At 39.3% G+C, this 26057-nt stretch overlaps 2 protein-coding genes across 2 annotated transcripts; one reads left to right on the forward strand and one right to left on the reverse strand.

Moving 5' to 3' along the window:
* The first annotated feature begins 4336 nt into the window (after positions 1–4336).
* On the forward strand, positions 4337–15171 carry fsd1 (fibronectin type III and SPRY domain containing 1). The gene is made up of 13 exons (XM_063890983.1): positions 4337–4853; positions 5925–6020; positions 6141–6272; positions 6762–6863; positions 7390–7412; positions 7795–7916; positions 9663–9872; positions 9951–10049; positions 10507–10654; positions 11180–11262; positions 11896–12147; positions 12539–12627; positions 12735–15171. Exons 1-13 carry the CDS (start codon positions 4839–4841, stop codon positions 12843–12845), a joined length of 1482 nt encoding a protein of 493 aa, XP_063747053.1. The 5' UTR covers positions 4337–4838; the 3' UTR covers positions 12846–15171.
* On the reverse strand, positions 15163–25470 carry LOC134869394 (signal-transducing adaptor protein 2-like). Its single transcript, XM_063890984.1, has 13 exons — positions 25237–25470; positions 22928–22999; positions 22698–22817; positions 22557–22613; positions 22318–22463; positions 20955–21086; positions 19767–19836; positions 18950–19052; positions 18691–18780; positions 16793–16864; positions 16613–16657; positions 16062–16265; positions 15163–15904 (listed from the first exon to the last, which is right to left on the reverse strand). The coding sequence occupies exons 1-13, from the start codon at positions 25324–25326 to the stop codon at positions 15840–15842; spliced, it is 1266 nt and encodes a 421-aa protein (XP_063747054.1). The 5' UTR covers positions 25327–25470; the 3' UTR covers positions 15163–15839.
* Positions 25471–26057: the final 587 nt, after the last annotated feature.

The raw sequence follows: 26057 nt of genomic DNA on the forward strand, positions 1-26057 counted from the left end.
ATAGATAGATAGATAGATAGATAGATAGATAGATAGATAGATAGATAGATAGATAGATAGATAGATAGATAGATAGATAGATAGATAGATAGATAGATAGATAGATAGATAGATAGATAGATAGATAGATGATAGATAGATAGATAGATAGATAGATAGATAGATAGATAGATAGATAGACAGACAGACAGACAGACAGACAGATAGATAGATAGATAGATAGATAGATAGATAGATAGATAGATAGATAGATAGATAGATAGATAGATAGATAGATAGATAGATAGATAGATAGATAGATAGATAGATAGATAGACAGACAGATAGATAGATAGATAGATAGATAGATAGATAGATAGATAGATAGATAGATAGATAGATAGATAGATAGATAGATAGACAGACAGACGGATAGATTGTTAATACAAAATATTAATCAACACTATTATAATAGGTTAAGCTACCCAGCAGTTTATAAAGTAACTCTAATAAACCCCACTTTTACCAAACACTACCTTGAAGTGATGTACATGTGTAATGTACAATATCTAAAATATATCTGGTGCATAAATGGGCCATTCTGCCTAATGACTACTTTCACTTTTGGTACTTTAAGTATATTTTGAGTAGTTTCCTAGTTTTAGTTAAGTACAATTTTGAATGCAAGACTTTTACTTGTAACTGAATATTTTTACACTGAAGTAATGTTTTTTTTTCTTAAGTAAATAATCAAAGTACTTATCCCAACTCTCATAGATACATGGATACATGAACAGACCAGGGTCATTTGTAAATATACACTTTTGCATATATTATTTTGATTTAAAGAACATTTACCATTTTTGCAGGATCTGTTAGCCATGTACAAAGAAACTACACAAACAAATGTGTCTAGCTCTGCACACATTACATTTCTGTCTGTTCATTTATTAATCTATCAGCCTTATGTGATGTATTCATAGTTATTTGTTTGTGCAATGTCTGTTTTCTCCGTTCTTACCTGTCAGCAACACCAGAGTCGTCCGTTTCAGCCACATTTCCATTGCGTTATGTTTGAGGTGGTCTTCCTCTTCTTAGACTCATCCTGTCTCTGCTGTCAGCCTGTGAGCACATCAGACAGCGCGAGACAAAAAAAACGTGTGTGTGTGGGTGGGATGAGGCGTGTATACTTTTAGAATAAGTTACTGACTGAGAAGGGGACGGTCTGCTGTGGAGGTTAAAAAGCAACAACAAGTGGAAAGTAGAGTAGGCTCTTAAAAAGAAGAGAGGCTCCTGCCATAACACTACTGCACTTTTTCATTTGCGTTGAATCAAATTACATTGGAGTTTCTGCTGCTTCCTGTTTGTTAAATATGTACATGCTGCTGAAGGCGCACTTCTGCAGACTGGAGGCAGACAGTGAATCTCTCAATGGGATGTGAATACAGGTGCCGACTTGCATTATGAAAATAAAAGCTGGGCGCAAAGCGTTAATACAGAGGGTTTCTCAAACCTTTGTGGGTTTCGGTGCAAGGGTGCTAAACACATTTCCCCACATCAAGGTGACGGAAAAGTGATGCTAAGCCTTGTGTGACAAGACACAACTGAGTACCAGTTATCAACCACAAACTACAAGACAAAATGCAGCTGAGACTAAAAAGATTTACATTTTCATTTGTTATATACGATAGTTAAACAAAAGAATTGAGATACTGACAGAAATATGTATAAGAACTTCCTAGTGTTTGACATTTAACCCCTAGGGTTAGGCCATTGTGATTTTAAAGTCTGTTGTTGTTTTATTGTGTGTTTTGTTTCACCGTTTTATGGTCTTATTTTGAATACTTTTTATTCTGGAATAATCACATTGGGATCATGTTGGGACTATTACTTCCTGAGGAGGCTCAAGTCCTTCAACGTGTGCACTAGGCTGCTGCAGACGTTCTACCAGTCTGTGGGGGCCAGTGTGCTCTTATTTGCTGTGGTGTGCTGGGGGGAAAACACCAACAGAAGGGATGCTGACAGGCTGAACAAGTTTGTGAGGAAGGCTAGCTCTGTTGTTGGAGTTAAACGTGACAATCTGGAGGAGGTGGCTGAGGGGAGGACGAGGAGGAAACTGGACAGTATCCTGGTAAACCCCTCTCACCCCCTCCATGCAGAGCTAGTGAAGATGAGGAGTACGTTCAGCCACAGAAACTCCTTTGCACCTGTAGCCATCAGGCTGCACAACAAGGGGTTAACCATCTGACTCACTGACAATAACCCGGACTGCACATCAAGCCTGCACCTTTGCACAGTGACTTTGACCTGCACTTTCTTTCTGCACACATGCTGTGTATATTTTTAACAATACTTTAGTTTTCGTTACTTTTATTTTAAATGTGTGTTTCATAGCCCTGTGTGTATCTGTAATGTTTTTCCTCTTCTCTGTTGCAGCTTAAACACTTGAATTTCCCCACAGGGATTAATAAAGGTACATCTTATCTTATCTATACTTTAGGGGTCCTATTATGCTAATCTTTAGTAACTAACTAACTTTGGGATATAGCATTACATGTACAACAACCTACACACAGTACAGGAAAGGAAAAAACAAAGAAAGTAAAATAGGGCCTCTTTAAAAACCTACCCTAACCCTAAGTAGCACTGATATCTAGCATAAACCCATCTTTAATTCCCTTTGTTAATGTGTGCTTTTGCTGTGCAGTACTTGCTTTTATGTATTATTTGATATCTATTGTTTGTTATCATGCACAAATCCACATTCCATCTATGGGAAAACTAACTTGAAAACAAACCCAAGTCAAAAGATGCAGCATGATAAGAGTCTGTGTTTTATCTTTTCATCAATCAAAAGCCCACAAGAAAAAACATCTTGAGTGTACAGGGGGGTGTATAACTTCTGAAACCTCAACTTCATTTTCACACAGAAAGTAGGTCCTGCCTTTGACGTACTGTAAAGACAGAAGCGAGTTAAAATGGTGTATTTAGTGGAACAGCAGCTTAGGGTTGAGTGAGCTATGTGGCTTGAATATACACCGATATACATTTAAATGAAATGAACAAATACTGTACATTTCCACTATTAAACGATTGGTAAAACAAGACAAACAGAGGTTGGTCTGGTCTGATGATAAATCTCTTTGTGTGCTCTTCTCTTTTATGTTGAACTTGGTTTATTTTGGTTGAATTACAGCCTTGTTTTAAAAGCACATTTACTAGTGTTTTACTTTATGCAATTCATATTGCCATTAAAAAATGAAATGGTTAGACCAGGGGTGTCCAAACCACGGCCCGGGGGCCAACTACGGCCCGTTGTCCATTTTGAATCGGCCCCCAGCAGTTTCTAAAAGTATAATGGATTATGGCCAAATCCTGAAACTCGTGCTTGTCCTATATTGTACTTCTTAAATATATATGTAAACATATATTACGTAGTAGTATTCATGTGTTAATAAACCCATTTTACAATAAAGTCAGTCAATTAAAGCTGAAACATTTTCTCACAAATCTTAGTTTATAAAGCACACTTATTTACATAACAAGCTTGAAATTTCATAATTCCCCTTATCATGAGCAATCTGAGGCTTCTGTTTTAAATAATGAGCTGCGAACACTTAAATTAAATGTATAATTTATTAGATACATAATTGACCTACATTTGATTGATTTTGCTAACTTATAACTTAACTTAAAAGGCAAAATACCTCACCTCTCTTGAGGGGCCCAGCCTATCGTATGGTTTCCTTTATGTGGCCCTCAGTGAAAAAAGTTAGCTTCAGACTGACAGAGATGTAGGTATTGTAAAATTATTTTTGATTTATATTAATAGAACATTTGTTTGGGGTTCTCATCAATTGGGCCTTGTAAAAAATCGATTATGTATTATTATTACATGTCATGTACCTCATGACAAAATCAACACATTTTTGGTTCTGAGGGTTATATGTCAGGGTTTGGGGAAATAGGATCCAAGTGCAGCAACAAAGGGAGGCAGGTATGGGTACAAACGAAAGGCGAGCTTTATTCCAAAAGCTGTTTTACAAAAATACGAAGTTTGGAAAAATCCAGGACATGAAAAACACTTGACTTGAACACATGAAGACGATAGGGAAATCCAAGACATGAAAAACGCTTGACTTGATACATGAAAGACGACAATCCAGGGTATGAAAGACGCTAACGAACTGACAGCGAACACAAGAGAAAGCAGGACTAAATACAAAGATACTAATCAAGCCACAGCACAAGCCACAGCTGGGGGGGAGGCAGAAACACGAGGGCAACAGGTGACAACAATGAAACAATCAAGGAAGGAAGGAAGGAAAACCAAAAGACAGGGAGTAAAACTACACATGACACAACAGAGGGAAAACATTTCAAAAATAAAACAGGAAACAGACAGAAAACAAGGATCATGACATTATAAATCAAGGCTTATAAGTTGTTTGTTTTATAAAGAAAGAAAATAACTTAAAACCATACGTGATATCAAAGTATATAATATTATTGAAAGGCTGAATGGTTGATTAATGAATTATTAATATTTTGATATTCGGATTAACTTGGGTTAATACGAACGTGTTTCCAGGACCTAAAACGTTAACTTCCTTTTTTCTCCGACAGTACCTGAAGGCAGCCCCCGCGCTGCAGAAACACCAGCTCCCAGAATCCTCTGCTGACGCATGCGTAGTATGCACTCTGGCCCGAAGGCGTTGGTGGTTGGTGTCCGTCCTAGGATGCGTTGCACTCCGGCAGCATCAGTACCAGCTCCACCGTGCATATAAACCTAAATACCCGGGGGACGGAACAGAAATTCGGGCTGTGTTTGCGGCTACAGAGGCCCTGGAGCTTCGGAGATGGGGGACCAGAAGGTGAGCCGGATCCGGAGGAACAGGTGTCTCTGATGGGGGAAGCCGATTCAGTCAGGGCGTAGTGTACAAAGGAGGGGGACGAACTGCAGGATTTGGGAGTTTGTGGATGCGGTATGGACTCATACTGCAAGGTGGTGTTTTGTGTTTGATTCAATGTTTATGCGACTGCAGGGTAGGTTTATGTTGAGCATGCAGAGATGTGTTATCGGTGTATCGGCGTTATAGTTACGGTCGTGGGGGCCTTGGCACATCTCCTCTCGCATCAACAAACATTACACAGCCCTTCAGTATGAATGGGCTTGTTCACTGTGTGCCAGATGAAATATAACCGGAAGTGGTAACATATCAGATGTGTGATCTGTGTATTAGTCGACCCAGTGTATGTCTAGTGCTTTGAAGTGGGCTATTCAATGGTTTCAGGTGCATTATTGCATTATTAATGCGCATCCCTCCGCCCGTGAAGTGTCCTCCCACCCTGTGAGACTATAGATCCCTTTCTGATCCTATCCAGTCTGAACAACACAATGTTAATCAAGACTAAAAGGGAGCTCAAAGCCTAAACCGCTATGAGTCCTCTTAAACCAAACACTGATTAGCATAGCCTCCACCACCACAGAGGGTGCACTCAAGTGTTTGGTTAGAGGAGAAATTAATATTCAGTCTTTATACCACAGTCTTGAAGATAGATGAAAATGTTACCCTGTACATAATTTTCCAGTCTCAAAGGATTACATTTTCTTTTTTATTTAATGTTATATATACCCTGCTATGTGCAATATCCACTGGTTTGCATTGTAGCTACTACTGTTAATCTGGGTTATTTCGTCAAGAGAGCACTGATCACTATTATAGTATGTGCAAAACACTCATTTACAATTCATTTACCTATTTGTTTGTATTTAGGTTATCGCCTCTAAATTTTAAATGCGTAGTCTACTCTTTTTATTTTTGCCTTTTATCCACACTGTCAACTTTGCTGTAAGGCTGTTAATTTCCCAGCTGTGGAAGAAATAAAGGATTTGTTTTTCTGATATTAAATATTCTATAATCTATATTGTGTCTCTTCCCTAGGAATCTCTGCGTAAGATTACCCACACTCTGGCCATGAAGAACGAGGAGATTTCAAACTTCGTCTGCACCCTCAAACAAAACCTCGAGAACTTGGAGGTAAAATAAGTCACACTGGACTAAAATTGAATCCTGTCTGCGGTTTGGTGGTCAGTCTATTCATCCTGCTTTAGAAAAGCTTACTTCCTGTATTCACTCATTTCTGTTTGCGGGCACCAGGCAAACTCAAGCAGGGTCCAGGAGGATCTGGAGTCAGAGTTCACCGCCCTGAATGCTGTTCTGGACGAGATGAAGGAAAACATGGTGACTCGCATCAAACAGGAGAGAGCCAGCCGCACGTACGAGCTACAGGTAGATGCTGCTTTCATTTGCATTTCTTCAAACATGCACATATTTAATTGCTATGGGTTAGTTTTTATTTGATAAGAAGAAGAAGGCTGCGTTTCTCTGTTTGTGTTATATTTAACTAAACGTCTTTGGGATTTGAATGATTTTGAGTGAATGTGATGGGTTTTTTCGGTACTTACAACAATTTAAAACACTATATAGTTTATCCAGTAAATAATCCAATTGTTAATCGATTATAAAAATAATCTTTAGTTGTTGCCCTTTTTTCAAAATGACTGAACACTTTTAAACAAAGTAAAAGTCAAATTAACATCATCTGGAGTTATATTTTATTATCAAATTGTTTCCTGACAGCAGAGCCTTCGCAGCCTCAGGAGCGAGCCATGACTGTCAAATGATGCAGCGAACACAGAAGTCCCATTATACTAAAGACCACCGTGTAAAAGTTAGACGATGTTCTCTGTTTGACTCTGGGTTGGTGATTTTTTTCAGAGTCAGCTGAGCGCCTGCTCTAAAGCCCTGGAGAGTTCGGAGGAGCTGCTGGAGCTGGCCAATCAGACGCTCTGCTCCTCCGAGACAGACGGTTTCAATCAGGTAACCGACTCACGCTGATGTCACTCTGTCCCATCTGCTCCCTGTTATAACCACATTGTTAATGACTGATGATGCTAGGGCTGTACCAAATGGCCATTATGTACATTTAAAGCTGTTATTGAAGGTTTCGTATGTCTCTCGTCATATTTGATGATGTCATCACCCTTCATAGGAGCCAGAAACAATCCCACGCAATCTAATTCTGCAAATAATATAATACTAATTGTTTTTGTGTGGCCTAACCTTTGTCTGTAACTATACTGGGTTTAGGCAGAATCTGAGCCTTAGCATTATGATTAAAGATTCAAAGCTTTTAACTATACGGTACAGCTCTACCTGGTATCGAGTTTCAGGGTCCATGTATACATTTAATGCTGTCATTTCAACAGTACAATACTAACCGTTAACAAACCCACCAGAGACTCTTTGTGTGTAATGACAACATGATGGGCTACAACTCAGTTCTCTCTTCGCTTCGTATCTCTCCTCTCTCTTTTTCCTGTCCCTCTCTGCTTTTCCTCTCCAGGCGGCCAAAGACATTAAGGATAGGTATAGTACTCAGTCATATATTTCCCTTTGTAGCCCTCTCATAATGTAGCATGCATGCATTCAGGACATGTAGCCACCACACCCTTTCTGTGGAAACATAGCAGAAGAGAGTCTTTTGTGTTTGTGTTTCCTACTGTCCTCTCCAGTGTGTACCATCCTGTGTCAGCTACCCCCTCCCCTCCCTGGATGATTCCCTTCTCTAGCTTAGTTGTTAAACATTTATTAGCTCAGTGGTAGAACCAGAAGTACAGTTAGTAGCCTTTCCTCACTCAGCAGTATTGGAAACACCTGTCCTTTCCCTCTGATCTTTTAAAATAACAAACAACGCTTGTTTCCACTCCTTGTGTTTGTGCGTTTTTTGTGTGTCTCTCTTTGTCCGCAGCGTCACAATGGCTCCAGCCTTTCGCCTCTCCCTGAAGGCTAAAGCCAGCGACAACATGAGTCACTTGATGGTGGATTTCAGCCAGGAGAGGGTGGTGTTGCAGGGAATCAAGTTTCTCCCAGGTCTGCTTCACTTTTAATACAAAGAAACTGACTACTACTAGCGGTGTAATGTCACTAAGTACCTTCACACCAGTTTGTCTATTCATGCTGGTTTATAGGGTATAGGGTAGGGTATAGAGTTTGCTTCACTACATTCATTAAACAGCTGTAGTTGCAAATTCATTTACCTATTAGCAAAACAAATAACACAAATTTCACTCTTATCAATTTATTTCCACAACACATGTGAAAGAATATACCGTCCTGTTTCCATGCTTATTTGTTGCAGTTATATTTTCAATTCTACATTACTTTAACATTATACGCACTGATCATTTTTAGATCTGTAGACCTATTAGTAGAATTAAATCAGTATACAGACTATTCAAACAAGCCACATGTTGAATTAGTTTCAATATGCCCCCCTACTCATTATTTTATTAATGTCAAATGAGTTCATTTAATGTGAAAGCAGACGCTTACAGCACCGTAACCACAGAGAATAGTCGCTCAACTCTGCAGCTGTGCAAGGCCTTTTAACCTTTTTTCCTGCACACTTGTGGTTTTTACATGTCACATATTTTCTGTAAAGCGGGCCTTAGCTCATTGCAAGCAGCTTTTCCGGCAGGAAAGAACTCTCTAATGCAGCCTTTCTCAAACTTTTTTCAGTCAGGGCACCTTTCAAAAGTGCATAAAATCCCAAGGCACCCCAATGTAAAATATGATTAAAAACGACACTGCATAACTGCATAGCCTAAACATAAATGCAAATGTCCTGTTTATTTAGACGGGACAGTAAAGTGCAACACGAACTGTGAATAACAATAATGATAATAACAACTTTATAGGAACTATATCTAGCAGCACCTTTAAAAACACAGAAGTGCTTCACTAAACAATAAACCAGTCACAAATGTCATAAAACCACAAGAAGTAAGCAAGCACTCAACAACAAATTGAGACCAGGAGAACTCAAATGAAGTGCCGGATGCAGTTAAAATAAAATAAACGGGGTAGACATGACAACAAATAAATAAAATGAGATACAATGAATAAGATAAGAAAAAGATGCAGGTTTTAAAAATGTCATCATAGTCCTTGTTTCCATCCGTGTTTCCATCCGTGCCATCCGCGCACCTACACACACACACACACACACACACACAATAATCCACAATGAGAGAGGAAGAGAGAGAGAGGTCGACGTGCACGCAGAGCGCAGGCACGCTCTCACACTTACACAAACAAGCCATGATGCAGACTCAGGGCTGGTGGACGAAGGCTCGCATGCAGGCTGAGGCTCCATGTTACAGTCAATCATGTCCGGTTCTTGTGGGGCTTTTCTTTTTAAAAAACAATCCATGCTGTTGTTGCTTGTCCCTTGCTCTTTTTGAAATTAAATGTGGGGGAGATTTTTTTTTTTTTTATTATGTCAGAATACGTAATTTTTTTGGCGGCACCCCTGACACAGTCAGGGGGCACCCCAGTGTGCCGCGGCACCCACTTTGAGAAAGGCTGCTCTAATGCACCTACTGTACGCAACATGTACACCAAACAGACTGCTGACACTAGCTGGTGATGAAAGTTCAGCCGGGAACAAGATGACAGCTACACAGTCTAAAAAAAAACCTAAAGTATATTTAAATTATTTCACACATAAGCTAATTCTGTAGTGAAATACCATTGAAAGTATGGTAAGAGTAGCTCTAAGAAAAGTAAATTGATTTTCGATACTCCTGTAAAAGACAAACTCTCTCCTCTCTGCAGTTCCCGCCACTCCAGAGATCCAGGTATCAGAGTGCCAGGTGTGCGACAACACGGTGACGGTAGTTTGGACTTTACCGGAGCCCGACAGCAAGATAGATCACTACATCCTGGAGCACCGACGCACAAACCATGAGGGGCCGCCGCGCATCAGAGAGGATTACCCCTGGATGGTGGTGGAGGGGATCCGAGAGATGGAGCACACACTCACTGGTAGGAGGAGGACTGTGGAGGGGTTTGTTGTCTGAACTTTGATGAAGGTGATTCACAGATTTGTTTTTTTATTCTCAGGTCTGCGCTTTGACACCCGGTACTTGACGTTCAGGGTGAGAGCGTGTAACAAGGCCGTGGCAGGAGAGTTTTCTGAGCTGGTTACACTAGAAACCCACGGTGAGAAAATGTTTTATTTCAGGCTGCATACAAATCAAATCCTCTTCCTCTCTACCTAGTTTATAATAAAATAGGCAGATTTTTTCTTGGCTGTCTTGTCATAACTCATAACTAACACTTAATATATACTGGATACAATTTAGTTTCAACTGTACTCTCAATTATTTAACACATTTATTGGTATCGTTCTGCTTTATTATCAATTGAGAGACTCCTGACAGCTTTGAAAGTGTTCATGTTTAAAGTTTGTTAGTTTTTTTTATCACATTTGCAATGTCTTATTATCTTCTTTGTTAAAGTAAGACATTGCAACGAGTTTCCACAAATACGTAAACTATGGTTTGTATTGCTTCTTTTTTTTGTTCATTGTCAATGCATAAAATGTGTGTGGGGTCTTTGTTGTTAGAAATGTGATGATTGGACTTGGATTCATGTCTGAGTTATTTTCAATTTGTAGCCTTCAACTTCAAACTGGACTCTGGTTCGGCCCACCAGAACCTGAAGGTGGAGGACCTGAGTGTGGAATGGGACAGCTGTGGAGGAAAGATCCAGGACATCCGCAAAGAAAAGACCCGAACCAACTCCCCGATGCACTCTCCTGCTAGGTGTGTACAAGTGTTCATTTAATTATGAAAATGGTCTAGGACTAGTAAGAGACAATGCTGGGACGGCACTGGCGTCATTAAACACTGACTGTGACCATTCTGGTGTAATTTCTAGTTTTATCCTCAATATTTGTATATTGCTTCGTGATTGATATTAAGCTATCTTTGGCTCTTTACTTACTGTAACTAATGTACATTTCCCCACTGTGCGACAAATAAAGTTATTCTGAGAACGTGATGAGATAAATATCATTAAAACTAACAAGGACATTTGACACTGGACTAAGAATAAAAGAAAATGGCGAAAAGAATTAACATTAGGAACGCAGGTCTACTTTGGTCCGATTGGGACGTGAACCGGCGACCCTTCGGTTCAAAGTCTAAGTCCCTATAGACTGAACCACTGTCGGGTTTATACTAAATAAACAAGCCTTAAAAATCTCATAAGGCCGGTGGTCATTACCTGTCATTTAGAACAATTAAAAGAAATATGGATCCTTGAGTGTTTGTCTCCTCTGTTCTCAGGTCGGCCTTGAATTCTCCTAAGAGGACGCCAACAGCCCGGCCCGGCAGAGACAGATTTACAGCAGAGTCCTATACAGTGCTGGGTGAGAGTACACATAGTTATCAGAAGCATAGTGGGTAAAACACACATCACACTGGAGTTAAAGCTGTAAAGATATTTGAGACCAAGCCGCAGCATAAATTATTAACCGCTTGACGTCAGTGGGTGAAACAAAGTAACGCAACATTTTTTTTTTTACTAATTAGTGCACACTGGCAAAGACTGGGAAATGCATCTGGGTCTTCTGAGTTTGTAGGCTAGCTTGCCTGTTACATTAACCAGGGCAAGCTAATTGACTAGCCTTCTTGACTTCCATAATGAATTTAACGCTTCTGAGTAGGAGACACATATCCACATATAAACCACACTCTGCTCACTTATAATTACAAACTCTATATACTTTCCAGGGTTCCCACATGTCCTGGAAAACCTAAAAAACAGTTGAGCAATTTTACATAAATTTAAAATGCATGGAAAATGAGATGTGAGTGAAATCTTTTTGTGGAAATTCTGTTCATTCTAAAAATATTTCAATATTTTTTGTTTCTCGAGTAAAACTGCAAACACAGAAACAATTTTAGTGATAAACTATTAACACAACATGTAACCACACCCCTCAGTCAACCCATCAGCGTGTGTTTATACTGCCTGTATCTGGGCTTATTTCTCATGACAGCTGACACCTCGATCGACGCCGGCCAGCACTACTGGGAGGTGCGGTTTGACAAGGAGAGCAAAGCCTTTGCCGTGGGCGTCGCCCTGCGGAGCCTCGGACGCTTCGACCAGCTTGGGAAGAGCAGCGCTTCCTGGTGCATCCACCTGAACAACTGGCTGCAGCAGAGTCTCACAGCAAAGCACAACAACAAGGCCCGCACTCTGGACTGCGCCATCCCAAGCCGCATCGGAGTCTACGTCAACTACGACGAAGGTGTGATAAACACATTCCAATGTTGGAATTTTCACAGATATAGGTTTACTGTAGTGTTGAGAAGTTCTCCCCGATAGATAAATACTCTAAAGTCTATCATTGATTAAAAGATCTGTTGCTGTCTATTTATTTTCAGTGGTAGTAATCGATAAGTTGAGTGTGTAAAATAGGACCTTTAAACTATCTTTTAATGCTGAAACATTAGACAATTCATTGATTTGTCAATAGACAAAGGACCTATCAATAAGCGAATTATCCGGCAAAAACGGTTAAGAAGCCATGGTTTCATCTGGGAAAATGTGGGGGTTTGATATTTTTTTTAAAACATCATTAAGGCTTAGCTTTTAAAAATATAGTACCATGTTTGATTTGCCTTCATTACTCTCTCCAGGGGTTCTGTCTTTCTACAACTCCAAAACTAAACAGCTGATGCACACCTTCAAAACCAAGTTCCAGCAGCCAGTGATACCAGCTTTCATGGTGAGAAGCGTTCTTACAAAATCATTTAAATACATCTTTTATCTTCACTTGTCTTCCACAACCTGATTTGTTTTTAACCTTGCTCTTGCTGTGGTGCCCCCTTGCAGGTGTGGAACGGCACTTTCTCAGTGCTGACGGGCATGCAGGTTCCCACCCTGGTGCAGAGCGGCCAGAGGAGGAACAGCAACACCAGCAGCTCCAACGCCAGCCTCACCTAGACCCACCCTCCCTTTATCCCGCTGGACGCTCTGCTTTAACACAGTCACCGCTGCAGAACATCGCCTCAGCCCTGGCTGCGGTCCAAGCCTCATATCATATTAGAGTTACATCGCTGGATGGTTCAACCTGTTCCAGCGTAACAACAACAATGGTTTTGGCAACAAATGAGTCATCTGCCAGTGACAGAGCTCTTCAGGTGTTTGACTCCGGCTGGTGTTGTTGCTTGGGACACATTAGCTGTACTAGTTTTTCTTCTCTTTACACGTCATTTAGCACTGTCCCACTGCTGCTAGAGCAAAGATTTAGCGCTGGCCGCTGCCCTTCCTTCCTCGCCATCATCAGAAACTGTCAGTGGTACTGTCGATGCAGATGGCACAGGGTCAAGGCCTGTCCTGTTCTGTCTGCTCTCTCCCTGTGCCTTCCTTCTCATTTCCAAATCGGCTGATGCTTTGATGTATTTCGCTGTGAGAAATCTCCCTAGTTCAAGTTAAAACAACGTATTGTGTCAGTGTCATTATAACCTGGTTGTAACGTAGCTTAGTGATAATCAATCCGCCATCAGCCAACCTATTTAACCCAAATAACCAGCTCCTAGACAATACTAGTGATGTGATGCAGTTTATTTAACCAGGATTAATCTTACTCTACTTTGCCAACAACTTATGGATCATAAAGAAATACTTCACTCCCAAAACAGGCAACTTAAATATTAATTATTCCCCCCAGGTAGCATTGAATTCTTGAAGATAACTGTGTGTCTTGCATGTCCCTACAGTGAAAGAAGAATCCAAAAAAGGTGTCTTAATGCACTACTGCATAAAGAGTCTGAGACCTACACAGACTTGTTACTCTATGTGCAAGTGCTTTTTAAAGCGGAAGTGTTTTAATATAATGATTTTAATACATGTATTTTGGTTACTTTACGACCTGCTGCACAGGTTGTGTGAGAGTTTATAAACGTATTGCAGCAGCAAAATTATTAGGAAATAAAACAGAAGAATAGCTCAAAATGTAAACTGCCACTGAGGCATCAGCTACCAAATTGTGTGTGGGGAAAAGGATCCAAAGTCCCGGCAAGAACGTCATTTATGCAGTTTATTCCAATCAAAAAAGTGCAAAGAACAATGATTTTGTTCTGAATTCTTGCCTTGTGCCTTTCCTCTGACATCCCTTGTCTTAGCGTGGTAAAAATCCATTTGCCCTTGCTGGTGCACTGGTCCTACCTTCATCTGTCTCCAATATATACTGTACATAATCACCAGGTGCCCAAAACTGCCTTCAAAATATAAGCATAGTCAACTACTTAAATTCACTAAATTAGACAAAATAAAAGGTAAAGAAAATAAATGTTTAACCATTAAATAAAATACAGTAAATCAACGAATACTCCAACACTTGTGGTTTAAAGTAAGTTTTGCTGTTGCTAAATTGCAGAAACTCTTCTCTGTTTTTGGATTCTTCGTTCTCCATGGCATGTGGGAAAAACAAGGATTTCTTCAAGAATTCAAGATAACACGGGATGAGTAATTGATTCATTTGGCGGGGGAGTAACATATTCCATATTTTATATTTGAACTCTCGCCAATGCATGCAGACTTAACAGTGTTTACTGCATTTTACTTCTTTTGCTCACGTCCTACTCTGCGTACGAGAAACTGGGTCGTTTAGCCTCTTGTTGAGGTTCTGTTTTAATTCAGAGTCGGTGTTTTCAGCCAGATTCTGCACAGAAAGTTAGAGGGAGTTTTAATCACCTCCTCCTGCAGAGAAGGCGTCAGATGTCCAGGATTTAGGAAATGACTGTACTGTATTCATCCTATTCACCTCACTGCACACTAATGCTTGTTGTACAGTATGTATGTGTCTGAAAACACTATGCTGTTTTCTGAAGAGGAATCCCATTATGAGTAGTGGACTGCCTGTGATCCAAATATAACAATTAGCTAGCAAGTAGCCTCAGCTAAAAAAAATGGTATTAGGAGAGTTAGCCAGGTTGTTGTTCCACCTGGGGGAAAAAAAGAAGTGTTTAATTCTGGAAATGATGTTAGGAATTTCCTATCTGTGCACAGCCCGACCTCTGAGTAGCGTTCAAGTCCTGTTACAGTCTTGCTTTTCCATGTTGCTCCCTCTGTATGCATCTCCTGAATAACTGTAGCCTGCAAATGCTTTAAAGAAAATTATGTTGACTTTATTTCACTCGCTGACACAATGTCACAGTTTATTGTAAATAGTTTTCCACTATAGTGTGTCAGCCATTGAGGTATTAAAGGAGCAAAAGTTTGTTCTTGGATTTATGCTTCAACAAGGAATAAAACAAAGTCAGAAACAGATGTCTGCTTTATTTAACAAAAACTGTCGTTACACGGGAAACAAAGTAGATACAGAAGATCATAAAACTGATTTCTAGCTGTTGCATAGCACATACTCAAAGTAGGTTGTTCATGTATTTAATTTGATGTGATACTTTTACATTTGCCTTCAATAGTCACACTAGCCTCCCAACTCTTCTTCATTCACAGTTCACTGAAAAGAGAGGCAGTAATACATTTATTTGACTATAGATTTATAAATTAGCTATATAAAAATATATACAATCCAATTCAAAAGTTGATTACCCTATAAAACAACAACATATCAAATCTGATGGGGGGGGGGGGGGGGAGGGCATTCATTGGTAAATGTGCTAAATGTACAAGGGAAACAGGGTGAGGCTAACGTGACATGTACACCCCTCGTTACAGCTGATTCATCTGCTAATGAGTGTCTTAGACGGGTGAATCAATAAAGTGTTAATCTTCGGAGAGGCTTTGCTGCCGACAGCCAGCTGACGAGGAGCAGAGCCTCGATGAAGCGGAGGAAGGAGCCTGTTTGTGTGGAAGCAGCTGCTCTACACTCCCATGTGTTGGAGCACACAGACTGGCGAGGGGTCTGTTCTGGTTTGAGTCACTGGTGGTGGTGGGTTTCACAGATGCTTTGAGAGGATCCCACAGGAGAGGTCACTCTTGACACCTGGCCTTCTGTTCCAGCTTTAGTTTCAGCTCAGACAAGGCAGCAAAGGGAACTAGAGGAAATTAGAAATACGCTTTTTATATTATTGGCAATTAAGTTAAAGGACACATGACAGCAAGTGTGTGTGGGGAAAAAAATCACTACAGGAAAGGAAAAACCCAAAAAGCGATATTACAGCCTGAAAGGTTCTTTGAAGAGTCCATACTTACTCTGTCCAGCAGGCTCTGTGCGTCTCCTCAACTTCTGATCCCGGATGTTTGATGAGGAAATTTGTGGTGCGGAAGCGCTTGATTTCAGAGTGCTCTTTGTGGAGGAGGAAGAGGAGGTAGTTGATGATGCTGTGCTCTGGTTGCGAGGAACAGGAGTTGGATTCGGAGGCATGATTGCTTTCTTCGTAGCTTTTTTCTCCAGTTCTGAGGAAGACCAAACACACACAATGATTCACGCTCTGAAGAAAAAAAGAGCCATGAAATGTAAAATTTGATTTATTTGCTGAGTCTTCCCTCTGTCTTGTTTATCAGGTAAAGATTAAGACATTTTCACTCTATAACTACCCTTAGAAACAAGCTTATAATAACACATGTTCCGTCTTGTTCCATTTCATTTTTCTGCTTTGTCTTTATTGTTGTTTTTGTCTTTTCCTTTGTCTTGTAGTATGTGTGTCTCTACCCCTGTTTTGTGTACATTGAACCAAAAAAAAGACAGAGGAAAATAGTTGTGAGTTTCCCCAGATGGAAAGATAAGAAGAGGAAACACTTACGTGGCAGGGGCACGGCTGAGGAATCCTCCAACTCTTTCTCCTCAGCTGTTTGAACACAGATGTGAGTTAGTGATAGCAATGGAAAAAATGAAGTCACACCTGTTTTATGTTTGCACGACAGAAAGGCAAATGCAGGAGGGGTAGAAGCACTGATTGATGTGACAGAAGAATTAGACTCACGTTGTTCATTTAGATAAATGTTCTCCTCCTCGATTGGTTCTGGCTCTGGATGAGGGGTTGGTCTTAGAGTGACTGAGAAGAAGACATGTAATCATTATTATTACAGGGGGGGATTTGTTAAAAAAAAAAGGCACAATCATATGTGCTGTCAAAGTACGCTTGAGGCCCTGGCTTTATGCAGGTTTAAAAAAAGATCCTTTACTGCACAGTGTGTTCAGGACACTTGAGGTTAACTTAAGGATGAAGATGGCGTCGTCAGCCATATCTTATCTTTACAATGACATGAATACCTGTAAACTATTGGATGGATTGCCCTTGAATTTTGTACAGACGTTAATTATCCTCCACAGACGAATCCAACCAACTCTAGCGGTCCTCTGAGTTTTCCTGCAATGCCGCTATGAGCTTTCCATATGTTGTTTTGTAAGTGAAATTGTTCAATAACTACTGAATGGTTTTCTATAAACACACACTCACTTCCAGTGGTGGAAAGTCTCCTCAAGTACTGTACTTAAGTACTATTTTGTCATGCTTGTACTTAACTTGACCCCAAATTGGGAAATGATTTCTTTGCAGCAGCATTTAAACAGGTATTGCACATAATTAGAAATAAAAAGAGTAGAAAATAAACAAATACACAATATAAACATCTCTAAATAGCAGATATACAGAACTAAGAGAGTGAAAATATAGAAGTTGACCGTGAAGAAAAAATATGGGAACTATCTGACAAATAAAACACTAGTGAAGGGCCTTAACTTACTAAAAGAATAATACATATTGTTAAATAATATAATACTTTCAAAAGAGACATTGTGCATAATGGGTACTTTTACTTTTGATACTTTAAGTACATTTAGCTGACAAATACTTCTGTACTTAAGTAAAGGATCTGAGTACTTCATCGACCTCTGTTCACTACTCACAGGATAAATTGAAGTCCCTGAGATGGAATGTTGTATCATGTCCAAGTTTTTAATTTAGCTCAAACATTTCGACTAAACAAGGCATTCCTTCCTCTGAACTGCAACTAACATGGTAAAATAAAAGCTATAAAAAGGTCTTGTTTCCTTCTCCTTGTTTAACATTTAAAGCTAAACAAATCTGTGTTGAGGAATTGCTACCTGCTACACAAAGGCTGTAAAACAAGCAGAATATGAGTGATGGGTTGGCGTGGGTGAGTGGACTCCCAATGCAAATAAACCATTCATGGAAAACAGCAGTGTTATCAGAATCAGAAAGCCTTTTATCATTCCCGCAGCGGGGAAGTTACAGCTTTACAATAAAAGTCACATAGCAGATAAGAGGTGAACAATATGAAAGAGTAGGCTAACATATTTAACATAGAGAAAAAGCGCTCTTTAGTAATAGAATTAAAACAAAGACTAATGAGTACACATCCACGGCTTAAAACGAGTTGCAGTATTTTAAAAGCGAAGTGAACATATAAAAGTGAAATTGTCGGGCCTTATGAAATGTATGTCTTGCACATAATCGTGAATATGGAAAGTAGAATTTCTAAAAAGTGTTTATATGGCTGATTGCAGGTTTATTGCACAAAACTGCCTTTCACACACCCACGGATATAAATCACTGTTGCTTTATTTCTAAAAGGTACATGCAGTAGCTATGTTTATAATATAAAATACAAAATCGTATTCATTTGTATTGATTGCGGTTAAAATGTTTGGTATTCTCATATAAGTATCAATCCAAAGTCATGTTTTGTGTCGCCGTAACTCGTTGGAAAAAAGATTATTTGTAGAGGGTGAATTTCACAAATACCTGAAGGTGTCAAAGGACCAAAGCAAACAGGTTTGGCAAGAGTGCAAATATTGAATAGTGTTGACGTGAATGTATTTGTGGTTGTGTGTGTTTTTGTTGATGGAAAACATTACCTGGTTTGGGGGGTACACTTGGTGGGATGAGGTTTGGCGGGGCCTGCCGAACGCACCGCTCTCCATTTTCATTATCAGACTGAATATAGGCTGCAAAAAAGCCCGAAACTTAAATTAGTCATGTTTACCTTTGATGAAATGTACATGCTTTGGGTGGATTTATCTCATAGCTTAAAAGATGACCTTAAATATAAGATAGGAAAAAAGAAAAACTGAGAAAATGAGTGAAAGATAAAAATATCTCGGTTTTTGTACGTACAGATATTTTTGTCATAGGCTTCCTCGATGCTGAGAGGAATCAAAACTCGGTCCGTTTTCTCCACTAAATAGTTGACCACGTCATGAAGTGTGGCACAGGGGACCTGCACAGAGTAACAGTTTTTTTTAACAAATCTAAGAAGAATAAAATACACACAATAATTAAAGCAAGCTGTGCACAAAACTACAATCAATCATATTCAAATATAATACAAAATAATTACTGATGATGTCATTAGTGCTAATAAGAAAGCACGAGGAACTAGAGGCTATGAATGCGGGAACACCTTGTTCGTACACTTACACACGCGCACGCGCACGCACACACACACAGACACACACACACACACACACACACGAGTCATGTCACAGGCACCCAAATTAGAGTCTTGTCAAATATTTCTACCGAACGCAGATGCAGAAAAATGTGGTTGTCGTGATTAAATGATCACATGTCACAATTTTATTGCAACATCATTGTCTGCCTGTAAAATGTCTCACCCTTTCCAGGAGGTCATGTGATACAATAAGTCTGAGAACAACTTCAATCGCTCATCTGAACACTAAAGAACATAACAGGAGTCAGGTTCTTTCCCATGTGAAGTAATGTCTCAAGTTGCAGGCTGGTAAAGCTCATTTACAAATGTATATGTACAGAAAAATGTATACACAGCAGATGTAACCAGGCAATAAAGACACAATGCCTGTAACATCACTGGTAGTGTTATCTGCCTAACACTGCAAAGTCAGCCTTCAGATGTATAACTGTGACATATACAGTAAAGTACCTTTAACCTTTGATTTTCTTTTATACTCACAGGATTGTCAACTTCAATAGCAAAACCGCCGCCAGGTTTACGATTTACGCGGTAGTGTCTGAATACAGAGCTGATGGAGAAAGAGAGAGAGAGGCCGTTGTAACGCAGATGAAATGAACAAACATATTTATAAACCATCCAAGACAACAACATGACACAACGACATTGTGTGTAGGACTTGTGATGGATGGAAGAATGGAGATTTCTTTTAAAGACCTGATGGAGAGTAACCCTAAGCACCAAGTCAAAGTTGTGTCTGGCATTATTATGAGTTTTGTTGAAGGAACACAAAATACCAGTTTTTTGTGTACATCTATTTTTGGCAGCTGGACATGCCTACTACTTTTGTTAATGCAGGGCAGCTTTATTATAACTGTACAAGTTAAGCATGGCTAAATGTCATCCTTTTGTCTTTACATTAATATGTAATATTAAATAACTCCTTTATTTAGACACGATTTACTTTGCTTTCGTGCCATAATTTGCAACACTGAAATTAGCATCCCTATGTAATGAATCAAGAAAAAAAATTAAGTTCTGAGAAACTCAAACCTTAGTAGTTTTTAAAATTCTCCATTAGTCGTAGAATTATTGAGTGGCCTGCATAAAGTGATGATATACACTGCCCGGCCAAAAAAAAGGTCACACTAACGTCTAATATTCGTTGGACCGCCTTTAGCTTTGATTACGGCACGCATTCGCTGTGGCATCGTTTCCACAAGCTTCTGCAATGTCACAACATTTATTTCTGTCTTGCATTCATTTTTCGCCAAGATCTTGTATTGATGACGGGAGATTCGGACCACTGCGCAAAGTCTTCTCCAGCACATCCCAAAGATTCTCAATCGGGTTCAGGTCTGGACTCTGTGGTGGCCAATCCATGTGTGAAAATGATGTCTCCTGCTCCCTGAACCACTCTTTCACAATTTGAGCCCGATGGATCCGGGCATTGTCATCTTGGAACATGCCCGTGCCATCAAGGAAGAAAAAATCCATTGATGGAATAACCTGGTCCTTCAGTATATTCAGGTAGTCAGCTGACCTCATTCTTTGGGCACATGTTGCTGAACCTAGACCAGACCAACTGCAGCAACCCTAGATCATAGCACTGCCCCCCACAGGCTTGGGGGTTTTAGCATGTCTGACTACATATGTATTTTCAGTTTATGTTTGTGTGAGTGTGTGTACCCTTCAAAGTCCTGTCTGGTGGTGACAGCGAAGGAGTTTACGTTCCTCCCTGGCCTCAGCAGCAGGTTTCCTCTCTTGGATTGTCTCTCGAGCAGCAGCTCTGCCTCCAGACGGGACACAGCATGGTAACAGCTGCAAGATGGCAGAAAAAACTTGAATTAAGATCCTCAATTTTTCTTCCGACTGACAAGTCTGATGTGTACAGTACGACATTTTTGTGCGGTTGTAAGAGTTATAGAATCAAGAAGAGCAGGAAAACCAAAGGCAGGGTATGTAGTCATTTAATAATGAAGTACTCAAGAACTTCTCTAATTAGCTTTAAATTGCACCTCTCAAATATGGCTGTTGGTTATGTGTTTTTTAACATCATCCCTTTTAGATAGCCACATTAGAAATGAAAACGATGATGGTGAACCTAAATTGCTATTACATTTAAACCATATTGAAATTGAACAGGTCAAGGAAACGAAATTGTTAGGTATAACTCTGGATCAAAAATTATCTTGGTCTAAACACATTGATAATGTTGTATGTAAAATGGGAAGGGGTGTGTCACTTGTTAAAAGAATTGCAAAATATTTGCCAAAAGATGTCAGTAGACAAGTTCTAGATGCTTTGGTTCTGTCACAGCTTGATTACTGTTTTGTTATTTGGTCTAGTGCTGCAGAAAAAGATCTAGACAAACTACAAGTAGCTCAAAATAAGGCAGCACGATGTGCACTGCAGTGCTCCTACAGAACCAGAGTGACTGAAATGTTGGAGACCCTTAAATGGTTGAGTGTCAGACAGAGGTCCACTTATACTTTGTTAAATTTTGTTAGGAATATTACAGTGACACACTTACCACATATATTATCACAAAGGTTTATATCGCAGTACACTCAACATAACTATCAAACAAGACATGCAATAGAAAGAAGATTCATATTACCCACATCTAAATCAAATATCAGACAGAAAACAGTCATGTACAGAGCCATGGTCAGCTGGAACTCGTTACCAGTCCACATAATTCAGGAAAATTCTCAAGTACATTTTAAAAGGTTGCTAAAACATTATATGAGCATTACACAGTAAAATGTAACTGTGCCTGTGGTTTGGCCTTGTGATGATGGCTAAAATGTGATGACCATTTTTGTTTCACTTCATATACCATTGTTCATATGATGAAATGAGTTGTTCTATTTTGCTTTTAGTTTTGTTTAATGTTTGTTCTGTGTGTGTGTGTGTGAGGACCCCAGGAAGAATAGCCAACGCTTATGCTAGTGCTAATGGGGATCCTAATAAAGAATAAGAATAAAAAAAAAAACAATATTTCACTTAAAGATGAGCATCAATACTTTTGGCTCCCATTGGTACTCACGCTGGCATCTCTGCCTGCAAGGTGACGTAGGAGCTGGACTTAATGGCTTCAGCAGCAAGTTTCATTCTTTCCTTTTCCTTTTCTACGGCCTCCGTCAGCATGTGGACCTGGCCTGGTAGCAGGTTGAGGGAGGACGGTACCGACAGCTGCATTTGTGCAAACGAAGAACTGATGTTAACGAGTCATCCTAACTTGAATCATCAAATATAATCTGTATAAGTCAGTTAAACACTACCCACCTCAGCAACAGAGCGGATAAAGCCCTTCCACAGCTCACGAGTCTCGGCATTAGGAGCCTGCAGACCCAACAGAGAAATTTTGAAAATAAGGAATAGCTCAGAAAAAAAGAGGCTTATTTAACTATATTTATATTCCCTCACAGTTAATTTGATATTTCTATCCTTCATCTGGAGGTTGAATTTGGCTGCGTCAAGGTTACGATCCTGGCTGCCGTCGTCTGTTATTGAGATCATGCCACTGAGTTCCACTGTCTCTATGTACTGATGAAACACACACAAAGAGACAAGGTGACACACAAGACCTGAGTGTTGGATTAATCTTCATCCAAATATCTGTCTTGTATTGACCCTTAATCTCTGAAATGACTTACATCATTGTCTCTCTTCTCGTTGAAGAAGAACAGAGTGTTTCCACACAGGCAGGCCCACAGTTTCCGAGAAGTCTGCACAAACACACAGAGAGACAGACGTACTGAGTGACTAAAAGATAGAACACCAAGCAGGGAAAACAGAAAACACAAATGTTATTGTTTGTGCAAACATAAGAAAGATGAAGCTTATTTGTTTTATACACAGCAAGTAATTAGACGTGGCGGCTGCAGTCTGTGAAAGTGACATTGTTGAATGACACTTGATGAGTCAAGTTAACCACAACACATGCCAGCGTGTGTCATAAGAGCATTCAGTGTTTGGATTGGATAGACTGGATTAATTAAATCAGAGTTTGTCAGCATTGTCTGTTTCAGGTCAACCACCATATCAAAATAACATAAACTTAGATCTGACAAGATTTGGCGTCCCTTTCAGACACCACTAAAGGGTCCTAATGTAGGATTACAATTTTTAAAAAGTAATGTTTAATTAATCTGCAGATTAGCTTCTATATTAATAATTGTTTGGGCTATTAAATGTAGGACAATGGTAAAAATTGTCCATCCCAAATTGTCCATGCCCAAGTTGATGTCTATAAATGTGTCTTTTTGTAAGTAAAAATTCAAAGATATTAAGTTTAATATTTTATGAAACAGAGAAAAGCAGGCTGATTTTTTTTTCAAGCTCTCATTGTGATGCATTCACTCTCTTATCAGGCAGGTATTTGCAGAGCCTGCCTCGCCAGTAAACGTCTTTACTTTTCTTTCTGTTCCCGGACTTGCTCTAACTTTATGGCACAATGAGCAGAATTGCTGCCAGACCAGTTCAAGAGACGCAGATGCTGTCGAAGTCCACACAGTTTACAATAATCTATATGAAGGGTGGCTCCACCTATGGAAAACACATTGTGTAACGTGGTTTGTTTCTAGACCTCTGCACTGTCTCTCTTTCAAAGGGTTAATAAAACATAAAGCATGTCAGTACACTGGGTTTTTATGAGCACAAGCTAGATTAGATAGGTAAACCATGTTTAATACTGATATAAGGTAAAGCAGAGCTCCTCTGCACAACAACATAGATACATGTACTCCTTAAATAAATAAAGAATATAAAAACAAAAATACTTCTTTGTTTTGTTTAAAAGTTTGAGCCATGCAGCGCCTGAAACGAGCCAATGGAGCGGCAGATCTATGCACATTGTTGAGATGCCAATCATTCACATTTTTGTCATGAGAGACACACACATATACACACATAAATGCACTGAGATACAATGAGCTACAGATGCTCACATGCAGCCTTACATGCGTACATATTCAAGGACATGTATAAGTCAATAATAATTGATCAATGACAATGAATCCATGGTTTTAGTTGTTTTGCAAATGTGAGGATTTGTTGCTTATAGCTGGATGCTAAACATCTGTTTCGTAGTGTTGGTCTGACAAAACAAGAAATCTTCAACTTGAAATTCAAAGATTTGCAAAGGATATTTCTCACAATTTGCTGAAATGCTATAACTGTTTATCAATTACTTGAAAAAATACATCAACAGATAAATCTACAATAAAACAATGAAATAAAGATGGTGCCCACACAATCATTTAATGTTCTAATCTAAAGTCTTAACATCTAATCTTTGTTAAACATCTTAAAACGGCTTCTGATAACTTCTTTTTTTTTCTGTGATGCATTATGATAACACAAATTAAAAAGCCTGAAAGCTACAGATAACCTCTGGCAAAGCAGGCTGACATATAGGTCAAGGTTGTGCAGCTTTATACTTTCACTCCACAATATCTCAGACGTATTTTTTTCACCACTACATTTGTGTGACAGCTTTGGGTGCTGTATATTTTAAACGTTTGCAATAAACTGAAGGATAAAGTAGGTCCTTTATATGAATATATTGATAACATGCTTCTACAAATCTGAGAAAAGGGATGCTACAAGCATATTATGATCATGTAGATGCATTGCTATAGAGTATGCAATGTATAAATACAACAGTATAAATGCAAAATCACCATATAGGATATAATAGTAAAACACAGAAAATATTTTACTACAGATTTAGTGTTTTTTAATATACTTAGAATACATTTTGCTGATAATAATAACCCTATTTTACTTTAAGTGTGGTCTTCATAGACTCAAAGTGTGGCGATAGCACTGTTGCTGACGAATAGGATATTAATAACCAACAAAACAAACAGTCAAAACAAAAACAAGCTTTTTGCAGTCCATTTCAACCTGTTGCATTCAACAAATACATCCCTTAGCACAGAAAAACAAAAACAACTGTTACCTTATCTTTGAACGACCTCTTCTCCAGGTATCCTTCATAGTAACAGGTGGGCATCTGGCTCCTCTGTCGCGCTGTTCGCTTCGCCATCATTTCAATGTCTACAACAAATTATAACTTATTTACAGATTTGCAGTGTCCTAGATTTTCAAATTAACATATCAGCAGCTTCTGACTGCTCGTAGGAAAGCGCGCGTGTATATGGAAGCGATACCTGCGCGTCAGGAAGAAAGGTTGCAGCGTCCTCACCGCTGATTGGTCAATATCTGGAGTGGGCGGGGCATTTAAGTATCTCGACAGGTTGAGCTGCTTCGAAAAGCAGACTTATTTATCAAGTTTGGAAATCACCTGCCTGCGGCATTTATTTATCGCGTCACATCACGTCATCGATTTGATTTATATTTTTAAAAAAATTGACAAGATAAGTGCGTCAGACTTACTTGGAAGTCAGCCTCATTTACATATTACGCAAGTGTGATTTCCCACAAAATATTCAAAATGGGGTCATAGGTAACATGTCGTTTGCTTCTGATCTGTGTAGTTGACACTTTGGTGGAAAATTAAAGAAATAGTTTTTTTTTTGTTTCGTATGATAAAGTGATTTGTTTTATTAATCTTAAACGTCTAGTTTGTTTTGCAATCAACTAAGATTGAAATAATTATGGTATCTTATCTAATAAAAGGTCGGGTAACAGCAGAGTCTCTCAGGGTTGTTATTGCAGTGTTGTTTGTACTGTATGCACTGTATGTAATTTCACCATCTTTTTATGCAGTGGGGAAACCTGCTGCTGCCCAGAACTATGTGCTGTCAGATTGAACGTGAA

This window comes from Eleginops maclovinus, chromosome 9 (genome assembly GCF_036324505.1).
Source record: "Eleginops maclovinus isolate JMC-PN-2008 ecotype Puerto Natales chromosome 9, JC_Emac_rtc_rv5, whole genome shotgun sequence".
NCBI classification, from domain to species: domain Eukaryota; kingdom Metazoa; phylum Chordata; class Actinopteri; order Perciformes; family Eleginopidae; genus Eleginops; species Eleginops maclovinus.